The sequence below is a fragment of the Synchiropus splendidus genome, chromosome 7 (genome assembly GCF_027744825.2).
Source record: "Synchiropus splendidus isolate RoL2022-P1 chromosome 7, RoL_Sspl_1.0, whole genome shotgun sequence".
Lineage (NCBI taxonomy): Eukaryota > Metazoa > Chordata > Actinopteri > Syngnathiformes > Callionymidae > Synchiropus > Synchiropus splendidus.
This window is the reverse complement of record NC_071340.1, coordinates 18323159-18343498: the sequence shown is the minus strand read 5'-3', so window position 1 is coordinate 18343498 and position 20340 is coordinate 18323159. Positions and strand designations below refer to the sequence as shown.

Sequence of the window (20340 nt, the reverse complement as noted above, 5' to 3'; positions counted from 1 at the left end):
GTGACAGACATGTGGCAGGTCAACTGAGGTTTGGCCGCACATTCTTTGCCACAGGGGTCTTGCCGCTCATGAGTGCTTCCGCAGGAGTTGAGCTGACGTGAGCTTCTGGCCCCTGTGGATTCTGAGGTGAAGGTGAGTGGTCAGGTTTGTATTCAAGATGAATCCGCAGTGGTCAGCATTTACAAGAATGGTCCCAAGACACCAGGCAGGAAGTAACCAAATGTTATTTATTCATCGCTGCTCTTCTTCCGAGACAGAAACAAACTCTTCTCGGATTAATTTTATGGACAGAAATTAAACTGACGGCCAAAAATGGAGAAAAGAAAACAGATAGCAGAGAAAACTGCAAAGCAAAACAAGACATCCCCTTTTTTCTCCTGAAAAGACTCCTTTCGTCGACAAACGCAACATCCACATCAGACTCTCACAAAACAGAGATTCAGATCTCATTCAGCAGGTAGCGCTTCAGGTATGGCTCCTCAAACTGAGGGTTCAGGCCACTTCAAAAAAAGCTCATTTCTGCTTCAAATTTACAGTAAAAGACAAAAAGTTTGAAGTTGGAATTCATGTTGAAGTTCTGGATCAGATTTCATGATTCTGGAGTCCAGTCCAGCGAAATGATTTGGCAAGCTATCCAGCGGTCACAGATCACTTCATTTGCGCTGTCCACCCTGGGTCCCACATCTTTTGGATCTCACTAGCTTTAATAATCACACGCTGTCAACTGGATTACAACCAGCAACCACTCTTGATTTGTTCTCAGCGCAGTGACGTCATAAATGAGCACCGGATTCTCTGCTCTCAGACAGGTGGGGAGACGCTATTGGTCATGGCAGCAGCACCACAGTCATGTGACATCTCTCTAATTCACTTCCTGTTGGACAGGGACTTTCATTTAGAAAGGTTTGCTGGCTTGACTGCTGGGTTCATTCCCCCTCACTTCAGGGTTCGTCGCTGTGGTTCAAGTTCAGGGTTGAAACCTGGACCTTCTTCAGTCCACCTCAGTCCGAGTTGGTCTTGGGCCGACGGGGATTCAGACGACGAGACGAACCAGCACCGCTCGGCTTCAGTGACAGACGAAGCAGAAACCAGGACCAGAACTCGGCCAGATCTCAGTTTTACTGGATCACCTCTGGCAGCTCGAGAGTCCGGCTCCGACGGAGTGCTACTTGCTGCGCAGCTGCTCCAGCTGGTCCTGATATTCTGTGAACAGTCTCTGGAAGCGCAGGTTTTCTCCGATGAGCGGCAACACTTCCCGCAGCAGCTCCCGTTTACGGAGACCCTGGAAAAGCAGGAGACACAAAGACACGAAAGTCAGGAGCTCTTCAGAGCACCATCACCGTCCGTTTGGACCACATCATGATCATCACTTCAGAGTCTGACTTCATGGCTCGATATGTGTTCAGTATTCAACTCATACGTTCATTACACGACTACTGCACCATTTTATTCAGAGGTGTACAGCACTTCAGCACCATGTGTTCTTCCTGTGTAAATAAAGTTGGCACACTAGTTCAGCACTCCACCAAGCGACTTTGCTGGAAGCAGATGATTGATAAAGACAAAGCTTGCTGTGGCCAATGCGAGGTGTTGTTGATGAACAGATCAATTTTGGTGAGTGACAAACTCAAACAGACAGCAGCAGATGTCGCTGTCTGTTTCACACTTCACCATGACTGAACATGATCCTACAGGCTGCGACAGTTCAACCTCCAGGAGTGCAGGTGGCGCTGTCAATACCCAGCTGTTCTCTGACCAGCAGTTTGTGTCAAGTTCGGATGGACCTCACTGTTTGACTGTGTCACAGCGAAAGCGAGCGCAGCCTGGGCTCATACCAGAGTGGTGGGCTCCCATGCCGAGCCGGCCGATCTGTGAACTGGACCCAGCAGATCCGAGCAGAGTTCTCTGAGACGATGCTCCGACCCTGGAGACACAGACAAGCTGAAGACCGACGCGGCAATAATGGTCCAAAAGTGAAACAGTGAAGCTACAGCCGAAGAAAGAAGCGGCACACTGGCCTGGAAAACACATGCCAAAGTCTGATCCGCAACTTCCAGCCGAGTACCTTCGTTGACCAGGAAGCGTCCGTAGATGAGCAGCCAGTATCGGTACTCCTGCGCCGACTGCAGGATGAGTGCAGCTGCCAGCTGATTCTCCAGGAATGCCAAGGTCATGCCTTGCTGCAGGTGGTGGGGGGTGGAGGAGAGGCGGGACGCGACCCGGCCGGCGCTGCAACGACAACAGACTCTGAGTGACTTAAGTCAGACAGCGGTGAAGACAACAGGGAGATTCTTACTTGAGGTTGCGCCCCTGCATGACGGCCAGAGGGCCCGAGGAGGCGGGCATGTCGTGGGAGGGCAGGCAGTTGCGGAAGTCAGCACACTGAACCAGAGAGTCACCCCGGTCCGACACCAGGGTCCTGACGTTGTGGGCAAAAATTCAGGTGAGCAAAATCCCCACAGACTGACTGAGACCCCCACCACTGTCCGAATCCCATTATTTTCACCATCATAATCTCAGACTGAGCGACAAGTCTGAACCCAGCAAACATAAACCTCTACACCGCCCAGAGACACCCTACCCTCTGGGGATCCTGGGATCACATTCTAAAGATAATATATATGAATATAATTCCAACCAGTTTGAAACGTGAGAAGCCTCACCAAGTTTCCAGTGAGGTGCTGAAGCAGTACGACTTCCCATTTGACAGTCCCACAACGGGAACCCCCTGCTGAGTCAGCAGAGACTGAGACAATGTCACGTCAGGACCTGGACAGACAGGTGGACGCACACACAGACATTGTTAATTCACCGGTTATTTATCAGAAAAACATGTTGAGGTCAGCATCTCACCAGACAAGATGGCTGCCAGAGACTCATTCTTCACCACAGACTTCTGCTTGTGGACGTCCCTGCACACATCAACAATCACGTGGAACTGAGTCACACTCTCCGCTCCGCCTCAGGATGAGACATGAAAGCATGTCTCAGCTTAATGGGAACTCACCAGACGGAAAGCGTTGCGCCTGCAGTCAGCGCCATGACAAACTGGGCAGTGCAGTTGAGGACTGACGCTGATGTGGCCAGCTGGATGGAGGGAAGGAGCCGCCGCCCACAGGAAGAGAAGATGGAGAGCATCCTGTCATCGCAGGCCACTGCGATGACGTCACTGAGGAAGGAGCAGAGACCAGCTCAACAAACAAGCTCAGAGCTGTTTTGTTGACACCGTGGTAAAGTTGGACCACTGGTGAAACCAACATCTTAACCTCAGCACCCTTCTCTAAATCACAGTTGTATGTGTGCATGTTCCCCACCTGCTCCCTGCAGCAGTGACCACAGAGCTGGGCAGCAGTGTGTTCCATTCTCGTCCGTCCTTTGAGCAGCGCAACTGGCTGAGCTTCGAACCAGCAACCGCCGACACTTCATTCTCTACCTCCAGGAACACAGACGGCTCCATGCACACTTGCATGCTGAAGCTCTTCTGAATGTTTGGAGTTGGAAGTTTGAGTGCAGCTACAGGAGAAGGAGGTGGCGCCGCCCTGCTGGGCTCACGTTCCACTGCAGGCATGATCTTTGAGAACAGAAGCCAAGCAACTCCTTAATAACAGATAGGCCAACAGCATGTTGACTTCTGACGCGTACACACCTGAGCGAAGGGCTGAGCGACTGGCGGCGCCATCTTTTCTTTCCGGGGTCGTCCCTTCTTCCTCTTCTCCACCACCTCCCCTCCATCCATCAGCAGGTCGGCTTTCCGTTTGCCCAGCGTCAGGTTCTTGTTAATGGAGGCCATCTTGTCCTCGCTGTCGCTGCTGGTCTCCTCTTTGGACTTCACATCTTTGAGGATAGAGACGACGTCTTTGGGCCTGATGCAGAAATCAGTCTGTTACAAACTCTTTGAAAAACTCTGTTTCTTTAAAAGCCCTGACACAAATCAGCTTCAGTGCAGCAGGATGCTAAAACCACAACCCCTCTGCTTCAACCCTGAGCCACAACGACTCGCTCTTTAATGTCCATTTGTTTAGCAAATCTGAGAACATCGACAAGCAACTGGAAGGCTCTACAAGCAAAGTTTGTTGAGCCTTATTGGTTACACTGATCCCACACCTGTCCAGAGGTGTGAGTCCGGCGGTGGAGGCGAAGGGGGCGGTAGCCCCAGGAGTGGCCTTGGACCTCTCAGTGAACCTGGAGTCCAGCGCCTTCATGGGCTCGATCTTGGAGGCGGAGGTGAGCAGCAAACTGGTCTTTACCCTGTGGAGTGGCAACATGACAAGTGAAACTTCAACAGCAAGAAGCCAGCGTCAGCACGCTCCACTTACCCATCCTTGTTGTCCTCAAGGTTCTTAGTGGTGCCAGGTGGCGGTAGGTTCATCAGCGGGTCCTGACTTGACCGCAGGCCCAGAGACGAGCTCTGTCCCGGGCTGGAGTCAGAGCTGAGCTGCGAGTTAAGCTGGCTGGACGAGCCAGACGGGAGGATGGGAACACTGTTGAACAGAGCCGGGGAGAAATCTCTGCAGAGAGGAGGATGACGGTCAGGAACTGTAGATATTAACTTACTAAGCCAGAGAGCTGTGGCGCTTAGACAAAAGCTTCAGGTGAAGTTGTTTGCTGAAATGTACGCCTGTTTTCATCAAGAATGCAGGATGAGCAAAAACCTGATCAGCTGTCTCCAGAACTGACCCACTAAGCGTCCACTAAACCAACAGAGTGGTATCTCGTCATTATGACCATCACTTGCTTTGCCGTCAAAGCAGAAGCCAGAGTTCAGAGTTGTGCGCCGTGAAAGTGTGGATTTACCCCGTGTCCAGCTGAGCGATACACAGCGGCGTGATCCTTCTTCGGCCGTCAGCCGTTCGCGTCTCCACCTGCTTTTTCAGGAGATTCTGACAGAACAAGAAACAAAGTCTCAGAAACAACCTCCCCCTGAAACTCCTGCCATCTGTCTCGCCACTCACCTTCCTGATGTCCTCCAGCGACTCTCCATTCATCACGCTGTTCAGTTTGGGTGTGGAGGACTCTGGACCGGTGCTGGCGGGCCCGGTGTTGTTCTGCACAGAGTTCTGTCTCTCCTGCTGGTATTTGAGCATCTCAGGGTTCTCGATGATGGTGGTGGAGAGTTGAGCCTCGGTGCTGGTGATGGCCAGACTCTTCCCATAGATGTTCTGATGGATGGTGTTCTGACACACAACGAACATCAGACCTCAGACAGTATTTCCGCGCTCTGTGAGCAGCTCCTTGCAATATCCAAGACTGAAAGTGCTACCTTCTCCTCTTCATTCAGCGGGTCTCCCAGCTCATCCAGGGAGAAGTCCAGGTACGCCACGGTCCCATCCATGGAGCACACCAACATGCCAAGACCAGTCAGGGTCCTGAGCAGCACAGAAACAATCACATGACAGAGAAAATAAAGGCATCAAACACTTGTTAAAGATTCAAACTCACCAGGAAATATCCATGATCGACTTGTCAAACAGATCGTGGATGACCACCAGGGGGCGCTTTAGTGCGGTCAGCTGGAGAGACAATTGAAGCAGATGTAGAGAAGCTATACCAAAGCAATAAGGACTGATTCTCACGACATGTAAATGATGTGACTCGAGTCATCTTCCTTCTGACTGAAGTCAATGCAGACCAGCAGTACTTCTGAACTCACCCAGACGGAGAGCGAGCGGTCTTTGCTGCCCACAGCACAGCAGCAGTACGGGCAGCTGGGCTTCAGGGCACTACCGTTCTTCTGCTTCTTCTTGAAAATCTTTGGGTTGAATTTCTGTGAAGCAACGAGCTCGGTCAATGTTTGAACACTCCCACATGTCCTGCTCCGCCGGGCACTCACCACCACCGTCACGGCTTTCCGGTGGCCCACGAAGTCCATGTTGGTCTTCCAGCCGTCCCGCTCCACGATCTGAGCGGTGGGGCCCGAGTTGTTCATGGCATGGGCCGAAACCAGGTACTGACCATCCGGAGACCAGGAGAGACGCAAGACGTGCGTGGTCCCACCACACTGAGGGAGACGACGGCAGGATCAAAACAGATTCACCCATTTGTGTACTCGCAAGCTGGTGTGTCGCCAGCAACCTCTGTGAAGGGCTTGGTGATGTTGGCCTCCATCTGCCAGTCCAGCGTCCTCCAGACCTTCAGGCTGTGGTCATCGGCCTGTGAGGCGATGTACTTCCCGACCGGGTCCCACGTCAGCCCTTTGACCAGCCCAGTGTGACCTCGCAGACACGTCACCATCTCTGCGCACAGCACAGAAGCTACGTTCACAAACCGAGAGCGTCTGTCCTTCTCTGCAACTTTAATAACAGCATTTGGCCATTGCTCCAAACTTGCCGAATCCTACCCGGGAATTTGCGAGCGTTCCAGATGACTATGGTGTTGTCGACGCTGCAGGACGCCAGCCACACATCATGAGGAGACCAGGCCACGTCCATGACATCTGCAGACGAACAGAGATGTAAGCTCCACTTAACACAACGGAGCTCCAACATCAACAACACGTCCTAGAGTCTCTGCCCTGTTCAACGATCCAACAACCTCCTTCAGCTTAGTAATAAACCAGACATGACCAGAGGTGAGGCCGAAGCTCCACACTTCAACAGAAACAGCGTCTGCAGCTCTGACAGAGCTGCCTTCACAAACACCCAGATGAGACTGTCACGAGCGGACACTACCTCCAGTGTGGTTCCTCAGGATGGTCACACACCTCCACTGCTCCACGTTGGCCAGTTTACTGCTGGAGCCAAACACTGTGCTGGGCCCAATGAAGCTGTGAGAACCAAGTTCTGATGTGAATTTTTGTTCTCAAATCACTGAAGATGATACCAGAGTGACGTACGCTGCTCTCTTCCACACCATCACCAGCTTGTCGTCTCCTCCTGAAGCCAGGTAGAGGCCGTTGTTGGACCAGCGCACACAGTTCACACACGCTGCCAAGACAGAACTCTGATCAATTGATGGTACCGGTCCAAGTCAGCATATCAACTTCCTTTAAGTTTGGATGACGACACTGGAGAACTTGTATAGTAGATCCATGGCTGGCTGGTCAATGAGCAGGAAGCTGCAACAATTCTGACAGGAATCTGCTCTCAGCTAGTTACCTAGGTGATTGTCCATCTGGCAAAGCATCTTGGGAATATTCTCGTTCTTCTCATCCTCCTCTCGGAGAACTGGTGCCATGTTCCAGATCATGACCTTCCCCGAGTCCTCACCTGAAGATGAGAACATTTAAGATCAAGTGCCAACACAGAAACGTTCTGGAGAGAGTGAGGAACACATGAGTAGCTGGCAGCAGGAACAAGAAGGAGGAAATATTAATGCAACAACGAATATGACATTTCTATGAAGTTCACTTCACCGAACACACACACTGTAACACATTCGTTAAAATACAATGTTCTACCAGGAACCACCATTCCGCTGTTGTCATACACACGCACACATTATTATTGTCCTAACAGGAAGCAGACGGTGAGCTACTGACAAGGCAAAAAGAGAAGGTGGGGTGTGGAAAACTTGGTGCTGGGAGGGAAAACCTACCTTGCCCACCAGTGGCGAATTTGGTTCCATCGGGATGGATGTCCACAGAGAATATAGGTTTGCCTGTGAAGCGCAACAAAGATGAACCAGAATGTCCTTTAATGTTCACACAAATTATGTGAGGGTCATCCAACTGTTTCAGGTGAAGTTTGTCCAGAGTTCGAAGGGTGAAATACACCACGCCATGTCAGGATTAGTAGTTCTGCGTAACCAGGTTTGAATTTATTTGCACAATAAAAATCCGATCCACAGCTGTCTCCACATTTCTGACTCTAAATGTTACATCTAGAAGACATTGAGTCAGAGATGGAGAGGAAACGGTAACATCTGCTAACAACAGGAAGAACACTTATCTAGGGAGCTTGCTCTTGCTTTACAGCTGGCAGGCCAAACACAGTTGGGCATGAATGGATGCCATCTAGAAGTACGTTTGCATGCACTACCAAATAAGCATCTGTCTGAGTATTGAGTGCACACACCTGTTGACACCTGGATGGCAGGTCAGTGAGTCAAGGAGGAAAGCTGTCGATACACAGCTGTCAACTATTGGTGCATAAGTGAGTGAAGCTGGGAGGAACACGGTCGATTGTTTGGGTTTTGGTTGTTGTGCTCATACTGCAGCTATTAACACCTTTGTGTTGGAAGTTAAATCTGTAGTTTAACAGAAACAGACAGCTGATGGCATCTGATAATGAAAATGATTCAAGCCTCGGGAGTGGACGGAAGGTTTCCATCCATCCAGTGTGATCTCTGACAGTCTCACTATGGAACAGCCACGAATTACACACAAAATTAACTATGTTCTGCATACGTGGCATTGTAAAGATGTTCCAACACTGTGCCCTGAGGAGAGATGCACATGACGTTTGAGAATGTTTAAGAATCGTCTGATTCCGCTCACGTCATCAGTACTCCAACGTTTGCGGCCGCGATGGAAAATTCCACCTCTTCACTGTCACGTTTGACGACAGAAAGATTCCAGCCCCACTGGTCAACAATGGATCACCTTTAACTAGAAATCGAAGTGAAAATTAACTGTTAAGCGACGGTTGGTTATTTCACTTCAGACGTTGGTCAACGGTCGCCAACTTTTCCAGGGGTTACTCATACGTCGCGGTGTTGTTCAGTCTCATTGAATTTACTTTAATGTAAATTCAATTACTTTAATGTGAATAACCGACCCAAATGAAGTTTGTAACTTTGACATGTGTCATGTTGACCCGAGCTAACACCGAAGCTAACAGGCTAGCCGGGGTTAGCCAACAGTTGCAGCCGGTGTCAAAGACTCCAAAGCTGGAAACCGAACTGGCGCGTCAGTGTTTGGCTTCAATTACCACCGTAAGTTATTGTGAAGTGGCAGGCCAGTGCGGAACGAGGCTCGGACCCTCGCGACCCCTGCGCCTCCTGACCAGTTGGACCCCCCCGACAACAAAAGCCGAACTTGGTCCAGCGGATTCCTGCAGACGCTCACCGTTGTGGCTCACCCAGCTGGGCTTCAGCAGCTTCATTTCCAACGTCAGTCGGGCTCAATCACGACATAAACTCCACCAGACTTCGCTCGGCTCACAGGAGTCAAGCTCGGAACCCTTTCTTTGTCTCAAACTCCTGCTAATACTTTGATGTGTTCGCCGCGGAGCTCCATCTTTGCAGCGGCAGCAGCATCCCGAAGCGTCCGCGCCGAGAGGGCCGGAAGACGAGAGAGTTTACACCGGAAGTACGTCACAATCTATGTCACAATAATGCCAGTCGGCATTCAAACACAAGAAGAAAACTCCCAAAACTCCGAATATCACACATCACATTGTTTCCTACGGCTTTATCCAAGTCCCTTTGCGTGCTCAGGCAAACATTTAAGTAACTTTCTTCCAAGGTCATCCCATCCATGTGGAGCCATCTCTTAATTTGAAAGGCCGTTTTATGAAGACGCATATCAACACAATTTGAACCGTCAACAACAAAACCATCTCTGCCGTCACTCCACTCTGAATGCAACACATAATATACAAGCGTCATCGAAGTTGTTGACTGTGACGTTGCAGTTCTTAGGACCAGTGACGCATCTTTTCATGAAAACTAAGTGTGCGATCAGACCGGACTGTTTTTTTTTTCTTACAATTCGAAGCTCTTTCAGTCTTCTTTTCTGTAAAGGGAGAGGTCGGTGTGTGTCCTGCAATGCTCTGAGCGGACTTGTAACGGCCACTCAGCCACTTCCTGCTTTGTCTAACTTCAGACTTGATGTTTCCATGATTGGCAGCTCATCCTTGTCGAATAATAACCAGCTATAAGACGACATTTTCAGCACAGATTTTATCAAAAGACCACATTACAAATTCGATTTCCCATTGTAGCAACACCAATTACAAAAACGTAAAAAAAAATCATCAAACAATTAAAACATCTTTCTTAAGACGAGGAGATAAACGTCAGACTTCATCACACCGGACGAACAGCAGAAAGTGTCATGCTAAATTAGTGAGGTAAACAGAAGTCTTGACCCAAAGTTTAAGAGAAATCGAAAACCGCTCTTAAAAACTTGTATCAGTAAAAGTGGAACGTGACATGATAAAAACGGTGTTGTAAGCGTGATTCCGTCTGGTTCTTTCTCAAACACACTTTGTTGTGGAAGTAGAGCATGTAGCTGACGCGTGTCTTCCGAGATGCAAAAATATCCACAGTTATTTCCTTTGATACAATTTGTTAAATCCTTTATTTGGTGATAACAAAAACAACTGCGGTATTCCAAACAAAATAACAGTAGCACGGTCAAAAACTAGTATGCTCCTCACGCTTCCTTAGCACTTTCCAACGTCAACACGCACACACGTCACGTCCTGTCGCATACAAGAAGTCACACCACTCATCCACCATGCACACACACACAGAATGACTCTAACAGGTGTGTTCCGTAACCGTCAGTAAAAATCAAGCTTCACTGGATTGTCCCGGATGCAGCCGGCGAGGATGTCATGGACCTGACGTTCCTCTGAAAATGGCTTCGATTTGCTCCAGCGTGCGACCCTTGGTTTCTGGGACGAAGACGACGGTGAAGATGACATTGAGGACGCACATTGAGGCAAACAACCAGAAGGTTCCCGCACTGGTCATGGTGGTCTACAAGAGGGAGAGTTGTCATTAGAAGGACACTTCTGTGGAAGAGACACGGCACTCTGCACCAAGTCAGGCTTGCTGAGGTGTTTGAGGACACCTGGTCCTCACCGACCAACATGACTTCTGAGTATCGACTGTGCAGACCAGCAGGTGGCGCAATTTCCTTTACTCACACTGTCAGTTTGGACTGCTGACAGTGAGTGCCCCCTTGTGGTTAAAAGTAAGTAAGTAAACAGCAGGAGAAGAGAGCAGCTCACCATCATGTCCTGGAATGTCTTGGTGATGATGAAGGCCATGGTCCAGTTGGTCAGAACACAGACGGCGCTCGCAAACCCTCTCACCTTCACCGGGAAGATCTCTGACATGACCAGCCAGGGGATGGGACCCCAACCCAGAGCGAAACCTGGACACGGATGCATGGGTCAAGAAGGTCATGGTTGGACAAAGGCAGCTGGACGGAACCTCACCCATGATGAAGACACACATGCTGGCCAGTGGCAGCCAGGACAAGTCGGCGTTCGTCTGCGAGGCCAGCAGGTGCAGTTCGGTAATAACGTAGAAATAGACCCCAAACGCTGTGGTGCTGATCGCCATGGCGATGCCTGGATGAGTAGTGACAGCTAAAGTCAAGTTTGGAAGCCAACGCCTGGACACCAGAGTCCTGAGGCCTCTCACCTGAGATGACCAGGAGGAGCTTCCGTCCGGCCTTGTCCATGATCAGAGCCGCCACAGCCGTGAAGACCACCTGGATCAGGCTCACGATGACCGAGGCCAAGTCGCTTTGCTGACAAACGCAGAGTCCGGTTCAGCAGTTCATCCACACACAGTCAAAAATCAAGGTCGTGAGTGTCAGAGCAGAAATGAAGCAGGAACACTGGCTAACACTGACTGGCGTCAGAAGGAGTCACATGATGACGAGACGCTGAACTCCCAGAAAACAGTTTAGAATGTGATGACTCAACAATATCGCAGGTCACTAGGTGGGAAGTTAAGAACAAAATACTTTCTACTTTTTTTTTACTTTACAGTAAAAAGAGCTAAAAGATGAGGGGAAAATAAAATATTCACCTTCACCTTCACCTTCACCTTCACCTTCTTCTGCCGCTTATCCGGGGTCGGGTCGCGGAGGCAGCATTCGGAGCAAGGAAGCCCAAACTTCCCGGTCCGCACAAACCTCCTCCAGCTCCTCCCGGGGGATCCCGAGGCGTTCCCAGGCCAGACCGGAGACATAATCTCTCCAGCGAGTCCTGGGTCTTCCCCGGGGTCTCCTCCCGGTAGGACATGCCCGGAACACCTCCCCAGGGAGGCGTCCAGGGGGCATCCGGATCAGATGCCCGAGCCACCTCAGCTGGTTCCTCTCGATGTGGAGGAGCAGCGGCTCCACCCCGAGCTCCTCCCGGATGACCGAACTCCTCACCCTATCTCTAAGGGTGCGCCCAGCCACCCTGCGGAGGAAACTCATCTCAGCCGCTTGTATCCGCGATCTCATCCTTTCGGTCACTACCCAAAGCTCGTGACCATAGGTGAGGGTGGGAACGTAGATCGATCGGTAAATCGAGAGCTTCGTCTTGTGACTCAGCTCTCTCTTCACCACGACGGTCCGATACAGCGACCGCATCACTGCTGCCGCTGCACCAACCCGTCTGTCAATCTCACGCTCCCTTTTTCCCTCACTCGAGAACAAGACCCCGAGATACTTAAACTCCGCCACTTGAGGCAAGAACTCTCCACCAACCTGGAGAGAGCAAACCACCGTGTTCCGGTCGAGAACCATGGCCTCAGACTTGGAGGTACTGATCCTCATCCCGGCCGCTTCACACTCGGCTGCAAACCGACCCAGTGCATGCTGAAGGTCCCGGTCCGATGAGGCCAGCAGAACAACATCGTCCGCAAATAGCAGAGATGAAATTCTGTGGTCCCCGAACCGGATCCCCTCCGACCCCTGGCTACGCCTAGAAATTCTGTCCATAAAAGTGATGAACAGAACCGGTGACAAAGGGCAGCCCTGGCGGAGACCAACATGCACCGGGAACAGGTCTGATTTCCTGCCGGCAATGCGAACCATGCTCCTGCTCCGGTCATACAAGGAGCGGACAGCCCCTAGCAGAGGGTCCCGCACCCCATATTCCCGGAGCACCCCCCACAGGACATCGCGAGGGACACGGTCGAACGCCTTCTCCAAATCCACAAAGCACATGTGGACTGGTTGGGCGAACTCCCATGAACCCTCGAGCACCCGGTGGAGGGTATAGAGCTGGTCCAGTGTTCCACGACCGGGACGAAAACCACACTGTTCCTCCTGGATCTGAGGTTCGACTATTGGCCGAAGTCTCCTGTCTAGTACCCTGGAATAGACCTTTCCAGGGAGGCTGAGGAGTGTGATCCCCCTATAGTTGGAACACACCCTCCGGTCCCCCTTCTTAAACAGGGGGACCACCACCCCGGTCTGCCAATCCAGAGGCACTGTCCTCGAATGCCACGCGATGTTGCAGAGACGTGTCAGCCACGACAGCCCTACAACATCCAGGGATTTCAGATACTCCGGACGGATCTCATCCACTCCCGGGGCCCTACCACCGATAAAATATTCATTTTTTTATTAAATACCTTATATGAAAAATGTCATTAAAAAAAGACAGAAAAAGATTAAAAAACAAAATAAGAAAAGACAGTGGCTTTTCAAATAATAATCTAAATAAAACAAGTACAAAAGAAACACATGGAAAATGAGAAGAAATTGAGGAATGTGACACAATGACAAAATAAGAACAGAGAAAACTGAGTGGTAATGAGCAGAAGTAGCAGAGAGAAAGAGGTTGTGTTCAAGGACAGAGAGGTTTGAAGGGCAAATGGTCTGCCCTCACCTTGAAATGTGCCTGTTGGAAGATGTTCTCGGCGTAGAACATGATGGCGTTGATGCCGGTCAGCTGCTGGAACATCATCATCATGACTCCGATGAGCAGCGGCTTGTACACGCCGGGGTCCTTCAGGTCCGACACCTGGAAGCTGGAGCCCTGCGAGGAGACATGGCAAATGTCTGATATCAGTTCCAACACTCCAGAGGCACAGCTTCAGCTGAAGACCCGAAGCCTTCTGAGACTGAGGAAAGCCTCAATGAAGACAAACCCCGTAACTACTCACACTCTCTGCTGCATTGTAAGTGCAGTGGTTCACACTGACCACCAGGCATTGCACAAACAGGTGTGAGCAGGTGACGGCTGGGGATCGAGGGGGACTCACCTGCTCCTCACAAGCATCCTCAATGCGCGCACACTCCCACTCCACCGGGGCGTCCGGCCCCCGCAGGAAGAGGAGCGCCTCCTCGGCCTCCCGCCGCTTGCCCTGGGACAGCAGGAACCTGGGAGATTCAGGCATGAAGCACATGCAGACCATCAGCAGCGTCGGGGGGATGGAGCAGACGATGGCCAGCCATCGCCAGTCCAGGAAGAGACCTGCAGGAGTGGAGGAAGGCAGATGGAACGAAATGAGAGTGTGTCTTGAGTCTGTCTGTGTGTGTGTGTGTGTGTGTGTGTGTGTGTGTGTGTGTGTGTGTGTGTGTGTGTGTGTGTGTGTGTGTGTGTGTGTGTGTGTGTGTGTGTGTGTGTGTGTGTGTGTGTAAACTTGTATCAATTCCTCAATTTGAGGATGAAGACCTCAAAATAACTGGGTCATTATAAGTAATGAGCCCTGGATAAGGTTAGCCATGTGTTTTGGATGGTTAGGTTTAGGGGTAGAAGCTGGGGAAAGGGTTAAGGCAATGAGAGGTCCTCTCAAAGATAGATAAATACAAACGTGTGTGTGTGTACGCGAGTGAGTGTGAGAGCTCATGATTCAGTTCACCAACAAATGAAGCAACTTCACAGCACAAACAAGGAAGAAAGGAAGAGAGACAGAACTGAGGCTGGTTCCGGTGGAGAGCAGTAGCTCAGATCAACCTTGGCTAATCGAGTTTGGGATGCGCCTGAGAGGTCCACTCCATATAAGTGGAGCCTTTAGTTCGGAGGCATGTGAGACACACCGGCTTCTATTACGGCAGCTAACGCGATTAGCATCACTTTCCCCAGCACTCGGTCGCAGAGTCCAGAGGCTCAACCAAATCTGAGGGTGGTCACATGGTCACCGGCCACATGGTGGCTGTTATCTGCACCATATTGAGTGACTGACAGTTGAGATCAATAATCCGACAGCCAGAGGGCAGGGGACATCGTGCTGATGGACTTTGTCATGGAAATGATTGACAAAAGGAGTGCAGGCCAGACGCTGGATAAAGCTCGATCGGAGACAAAGGTGCAGTAGGTCAGCTGACTTGTGTCCACATGTGTTTTACGATCGTCCTGAAATCAAGTCATTACACACTCCTGACTTCCTGCTGCGCGAACCAGTGCAGCCTCGACTGCTCAGCTTCAGGTCAGAGTGTTCGTTGTATTCCGCTCACTCACGTCGATGATGTCATCATCTGAAAAACGCTGACTCGGGCTGCACACGCTCCTCGACGTACAGATCTGATTTGATTTGGAGTCTGTTCAGACGGGAAAACGGTTCAGAGAGAAAACTGCATCCGTTCAGCTGACAGCAACACTAGTCTTTCAGAAAGAATTACAAACATCTGGGAAAAACATTTTCAGACAAGACTGAAACAAATGAAGAGGAAAGAGTCCTTCAAATGAGAGAGCAAAGAAAAACTGACATGAAAAGGCAAAAAACTAAATTATATGAGAGAAGGCAGGAGGATGAGGAGGAAAGCAAAAACAACCACTAATTTGAAACTGAAGGGAAGAAGGAGAAAGGATGCACAGCGTAAAAAATCATTGGAGTTGAGAAGGTGAAAAAAGGCTGTAGACAAGTGAGAGACGACAATATGAAAAGGTTAGAGGCAAAGAAATAAGGAAAGGTGAGAAGAAAAGAAGAACCTGAGGAAGGCTGAGAGACCTTACCTGCCAGGTAAACCCCCATGATGCCCAGCACCACCATCAGCTGCACACAGGAGCCCAGCGTTCCTCTGACGCGCTCGTGAGCCATCTCAGAGATGTAGAGCTGCAAGGAGGACAGGCGTGAAGGTTCAGGACCCTGGAGTCACAGCAGAGTCACAGCTCACTCTGCGGATGGGTTCATCTTACCGGGACCACCAGCGAGGTGACACCGCTGGCCAGGCCGGTCAGAACCCGGCCCAGGTAGAACATCCACAGCTTCTGAGCGGCGATGATGAGTGTGAAGCCGAAGACGAAGGGCAGCGAGCAGAACATGAGGCTCAGCTTCCGGCCGACCTTCTCCACCATCCAGCCGCCCAGCAGGCCGCCGCCCGCCGCGCCCAGGGTCACCACCGACTGCAACACAGCACAACTCAGAGACCTGTGGCCTTCACTCCCCAGTCAGTCCCAGGAGGTCGTACCCCGAACCACGAGGCCTCCACATCGTTCAGCCGCAGCTCAGGGTTGGAGATCCGGGTGAGCTCCGGGATGGCGGGAGAGCTGTAGCCTAGCACGAAGCCAAAGCTCATGGGCCCCAGGACGGACACCAGGGTGGCCAGGTACAGCCGGCTGTTCCTCACTTTGCTGTGGAGACAGAGGAACCGGCGCGTCAGTCCATTCATGCCGGGCCGGATCAGAACCAGCTGGACCACAGATTCGCCTAAGCCACTGTGACCGTGAATGAGAAAGACTAATGTCTTGTCTAATGGTCAAGCCCTCGGCTTTATTCTTCTCTCCATCGGTCAGTCGTTGGTTTGACCCCTCGCTCACTGTTTCAACAGCAAGTTAACTTGTTTCTGCAGTCAGCAGGTCATTGGTTCGACTCTCGCCTGTCACACGACATCAGACACGCGACTTTCATCTTAAAGCATCAATAAAACTTTTCATTCAAGACTTTGGATCCCACGCTGTCTGACGTCACAGACTAACGTGTGGGATTCGGTCCGTCCAACATTTTGCCACTCATTCTAATTTGGGGGTCGCAAACCAGAGGCCCGACGCGACCCCCGACTGTAAAACACAAACGAGTTCCGGAAAACGCTCCTCGGCGATGACGTCAGCGGACTCACCTCAGGTACGCGTCCTGCACTGAGATGACTCCAGTCGGGTCGGTGAGTCCGTCTTCGTCGTCCAGCAACCGCCTCCGTTCAGCCCCGCGGTCCATCGCTGCTCTGCTGCGGAATTCTTCTCTCGCACGGACCAGACCCGGCTGGTACCCGGAACTCGACCTCGGGGGAAGAACCACCCGTACTCAGCTGATCGTCCGGAGGACGGGGTCAATAAAAGCAGATGCTGTCAGCTCGTAAACATTTCGGGGAGCTCCACACGCGCGCGGCTTCACTGACCGCCGACCTGCTCGGTCAACATTCTGGTCAGCTGACCTTCACTTCCTGTTCCTTTCACTATAAAAGAAGTCATTCTTAAGACACAACATATTCGTACTGTTTGAACAATCGCCCAAAGATACAGTTTTATCCAATTCAAATCGTTGTTAACTTTATAGTTACGTTTCCAAATTCAGGTTTGCTCGTCTTCGTGTGTGTTGGCACGAGAATTATTGACGCCAGAGGGCGCTGTCTCACCGGACTGTAAATCAATTAGGCTTCTGTTGCTGATATTCTTTTGGTGTTTTATCGTTTTGTTATTATTACTTTATCTTTATGCTCCAATCGTCATTTGGCAGCAGCGACGTCTACTTGCGTGCATGTGTTCAAATTCAACCAAAGAAGAAAGAGAACAACAATGAACATTCCTTTCTAGAAATATATATATATTTTAATTACTAATATTTAAACTCCAGAAATGTCATGATTTGTATTATTTACAGTCTTTATTTGGTGTGAAGATTTAAGCAAAAAAGAAGCAAAAGAGAAGATGCAGAGATGCAGTAAGTTAAAGATTCATTAAAAACGTACCCCTCAAAGAAATGCATATATATATATATATATATTTTTTTTTTTTAGGAGAAAAAATTCAGACAGAACATATAGGGAGAATCCATCCATCTCCAGCTGCTTATCAAGGTCTGGGTCGCTGGGGCAGCAGTCTCAGCAGGGAAGCCCAGACTTCCACTTCCACTTCCACCAGGAGGTGCTGGAGGATTCCAAGGTGTGGTCAGCCCTCAGCTGTCTTCTGTGCCGCTACAGTGACATGACAGGCCTGTTGAGAGCGAGGCAGCAGAACCAAGATGGCCCGGTTGGAAGTGGTTTGGCCTCAGCCTGGACACCTCTCACCTGGATGTGTGGGTGGATGGTGATGGTGATGAGTCTCCCAACCTGTTAACACCGAGTCAGCCAACACACCCAGAACCTGGAGGACAACAGAACAACCAGAGAGACAGCCCGTCACCATGAATCTCCTTCCAGTCGTGTAGCTACGGTCAGCACGTCGTTGGTCCTGTCTCGCCTCTTCATTGCTTTCCAGACGACCCGCGAGGTCGAGTCACCGAGCGGACAGGAGCGGTCCAGCTGGCGAGCGCTTCGGCTCACTGAGCAGATAAGAGCTCGCTGTCACATCCATGCGGGAGGCGACTGTGTTTGTCATGAAAAATACATTTGCTGTGCCACATTAGCATGTCCGCTGCAGTCGGAGCCCGTTTACTCCCACGGGAACTCTCCTGAACACAGATGATCGTGACTCATCTCTAACGTACAACTCTGGAATCAGAATGACAAATCAATGTCAACACTCGTAGATTAGTCTGGTCAACATTGGAACCTAATCTGGATTGTGACTAAACTTTGGGAACCCGGGATAATCTGGGTCTCAGAGGAGTCCACTGTTCATCACCCTTAATATGGATATCATTCAATGTTTAATCTCAGATTAATACTTGATTACTGACATAAAATGGATCAACCGCAGTACTCCTCCATTGTTTTATTATTGCCCTGATTAATAAATCAGTCCTAAATAAATAAATCCTAAATAAATCAGTGATATAATCTGAGTCACCGCTAGGCAGGGCTAGGTCAGATGAAACCTTCAGGTAGATCAAATCTGAGACATGAGCTGATGAGCAACAGATTAGATCCTATCATAGGGTGCGTCAGATCTTTGATCTCAGGTGATCCAGCAGCCTCAGAGAGCAGCGAACGTTCTCAAAGAGTGTTCCAAAGTCGTCCCTGCGTCCTTCACACATTCCCCTCCTGCTGCCACGCGTTCTGGACGTGATGAGTGTCGCCATCTTCCCCGCTCGCTCTCCACGTGCCCTCTGACTCACCTGTGCCAGCCGCTATGCTAATGTAGCCGAGCGTATGCTAATCGAGTGGCATGAATATTCACCAGATTATCCGAAATATCGGAGCTGACAGTTGCAGCAGCAGAACCAGAGCAAGTGAAGAGACCTGTCATCGAGGTCGAGCGCGCCGACTAGCGCTTCTGTGACTCATCAAAACAAAACTGTCATGCCGCTTTATGTTTCTGACTCAAGTGAACATCTGTGTGGGACTGGTTTATCTTTTATGGTGGGGGGCCAATTCTAGGAAACACACCTCCTTGTAAGGACCATTTGGCTGGACCCCACAAAAAGTTCTAAATAAGTGTCTCATAATAACTGGGTTTCAATTTGGTTCAGAGTCCTGGTTCAGTTTAGCCATGTGTTTTGGATGGTTAGGTTTAGGGGAAGAGGCTGGGGAAAGGGTTATGGCCATGAGAGGTCCCCACAAGGATAGAGGTACAAACATAAGTGTGTCATGTGCTTTGTGTTTGTGCCATTCAGCCATGTTTGAGCTTGTGTGTCTCCTCGACTGTGTTCCGCTTGTGATTGAGTCCATTGCGAGTGTGTTTGCAGTGTGTGTTTGTGGGTTCAGAGTCTTGTTCGTGTGACATATATATTTTGGTCTCAGCGTTCAATTGCGCTGCTGTGGCTGCACATGTTGGTGTTTCTCTGGTTCTGGTGGGCAGATTTGCAGGACGGTCAGAAGCTCTTATCCTCCATTAGAGCCTCGTCCTCCTCCGTGTGCACTGGAGCGGAGCCAGAAGATTCTGAGGAGTCGGGTCGAACCATCAACTAGAAACCTTTGTGTTCCATTATTGATGCGGCCGTTCTGAGCGGGCCACTCTGGACAGCACCAGAGCCGGGGCCTCCACCACCACGGTGATCTCACGTGAGTGGTCCGGTTCTCGAGTGACGGGTCTGGACTAACACACCTAGATTAAGGGTCAGAACAATCGGACCTACACCGGTTCTGTTGGTTTTGCTGGAGCACTGGACAACAGATGAAGTCACGTGACTAGCCTCTGCTGACCCTGCAGTGTTCTGTAATCCACAGAGGACGAGGAGGTTGAAGAGTCAAATGGGTTTTGGTGTCGCCCAACAGAGAAGACTCTCAACAAGTCTGTCATCTGGGAGAGACTCACACTAGAAACGTACAAAACACGTTTAGAGATATTCCACATCAAAGCAAAAACACAGCACAGTAAAATGGAAATCAAACTTGCAGTGACACTCTGAAGTCAGTAGGAACCGCTAAATGAGTAAAATCATCTGGAACCACTAAACGTCCGCCAAACTGAGAGCTGTGCTGAGACTGCTGGACTGCATGACAAGGTGTCTCAACTGCCTTGTCTGGGCCTCTTCACAACAGCTGCTGCTGCCACACCTGACCTGGTGAAGGAGATGAAGAAAATGATGAAGGACCTGTTTGTTCTTTAAGCAAAAAAACCACGTGGTTTTCAGCCAATACTCGGCAAACACCTGCCTTTACTGAAGTGTTTCAGTCACAGTCCG

At 50.4% G+C, this 20340-nt stretch overlaps 2 protein-coding genes across 2 annotated transcripts; both read right to left on the bottom strand.

Annotated features, from left to right (window-relative positions):
* Positions 1 to 212: 212 nt before the first annotated feature.
* LOC128762411 (protein HIRA) lies at positions 213 to 9209 on the bottom strand. The gene is made up of 24 exons (XM_053870653.1): positions 9005 to 9209; positions 7534 to 7596; positions 7095 to 7205; positions 6833 to 6923; positions 6669 to 6763; positions 6338 to 6433; positions 6073 to 6233; positions 5831 to 5998; positions 5651 to 5764; positions 5440 to 5510; positions 5261 to 5366; positions 4953 to 5174; positions 4795 to 4880; positions 4317 to 4508; positions 4105 to 4248; positions 3647 to 3863; positions 3315 to 3571; positions 3008 to 3169; positions 2854 to 2912; positions 2664 to 2769; positions 2297 to 2419; positions 2066 to 2229; positions 1836 to 1924; positions 213 to 1282 (listed from the first exon to the last, which is right to left on the bottom strand). Exons 1-24 carry the CDS (start codon positions 9039 to 9041, stop codon positions 1166 to 1168), a joined length of 3051 nt encoding a protein of 1016 aa, XP_053726628.1. The 5' UTR covers positions 9042 to 9209; the 3' UTR covers positions 213 to 1165.
* A 629-nt stretch (positions 9210 to 9838) lies between these two features.
* On the bottom strand, positions 9839 to 16972 carry slc2a8 (solute carrier family 2 member 8). The gene is made up of 10 exons (XM_053870735.1): positions 16679 to 16972; positions 16031 to 16193; positions 15759 to 15965; positions 15576 to 15675; positions 13882 to 14093; positions 13506 to 13655; positions 11317 to 11425; positions 11109 to 11243; positions 10899 to 11044; positions 9839 to 10644 (listed from the first exon to the last, which is right to left on the bottom strand). The coding sequence occupies exons 1-10, from the start codon at positions 16771 to 16773 to the stop codon at positions 10498 to 10500; spliced, it is 1464 nt and encodes a 487-aa protein (XP_053726710.1). The 5' UTR covers positions 16774 to 16972; the 3' UTR covers positions 9839 to 10497.
* Between the last annotated feature and the right edge of the window lie 3368 nt (positions 16973 to 20340).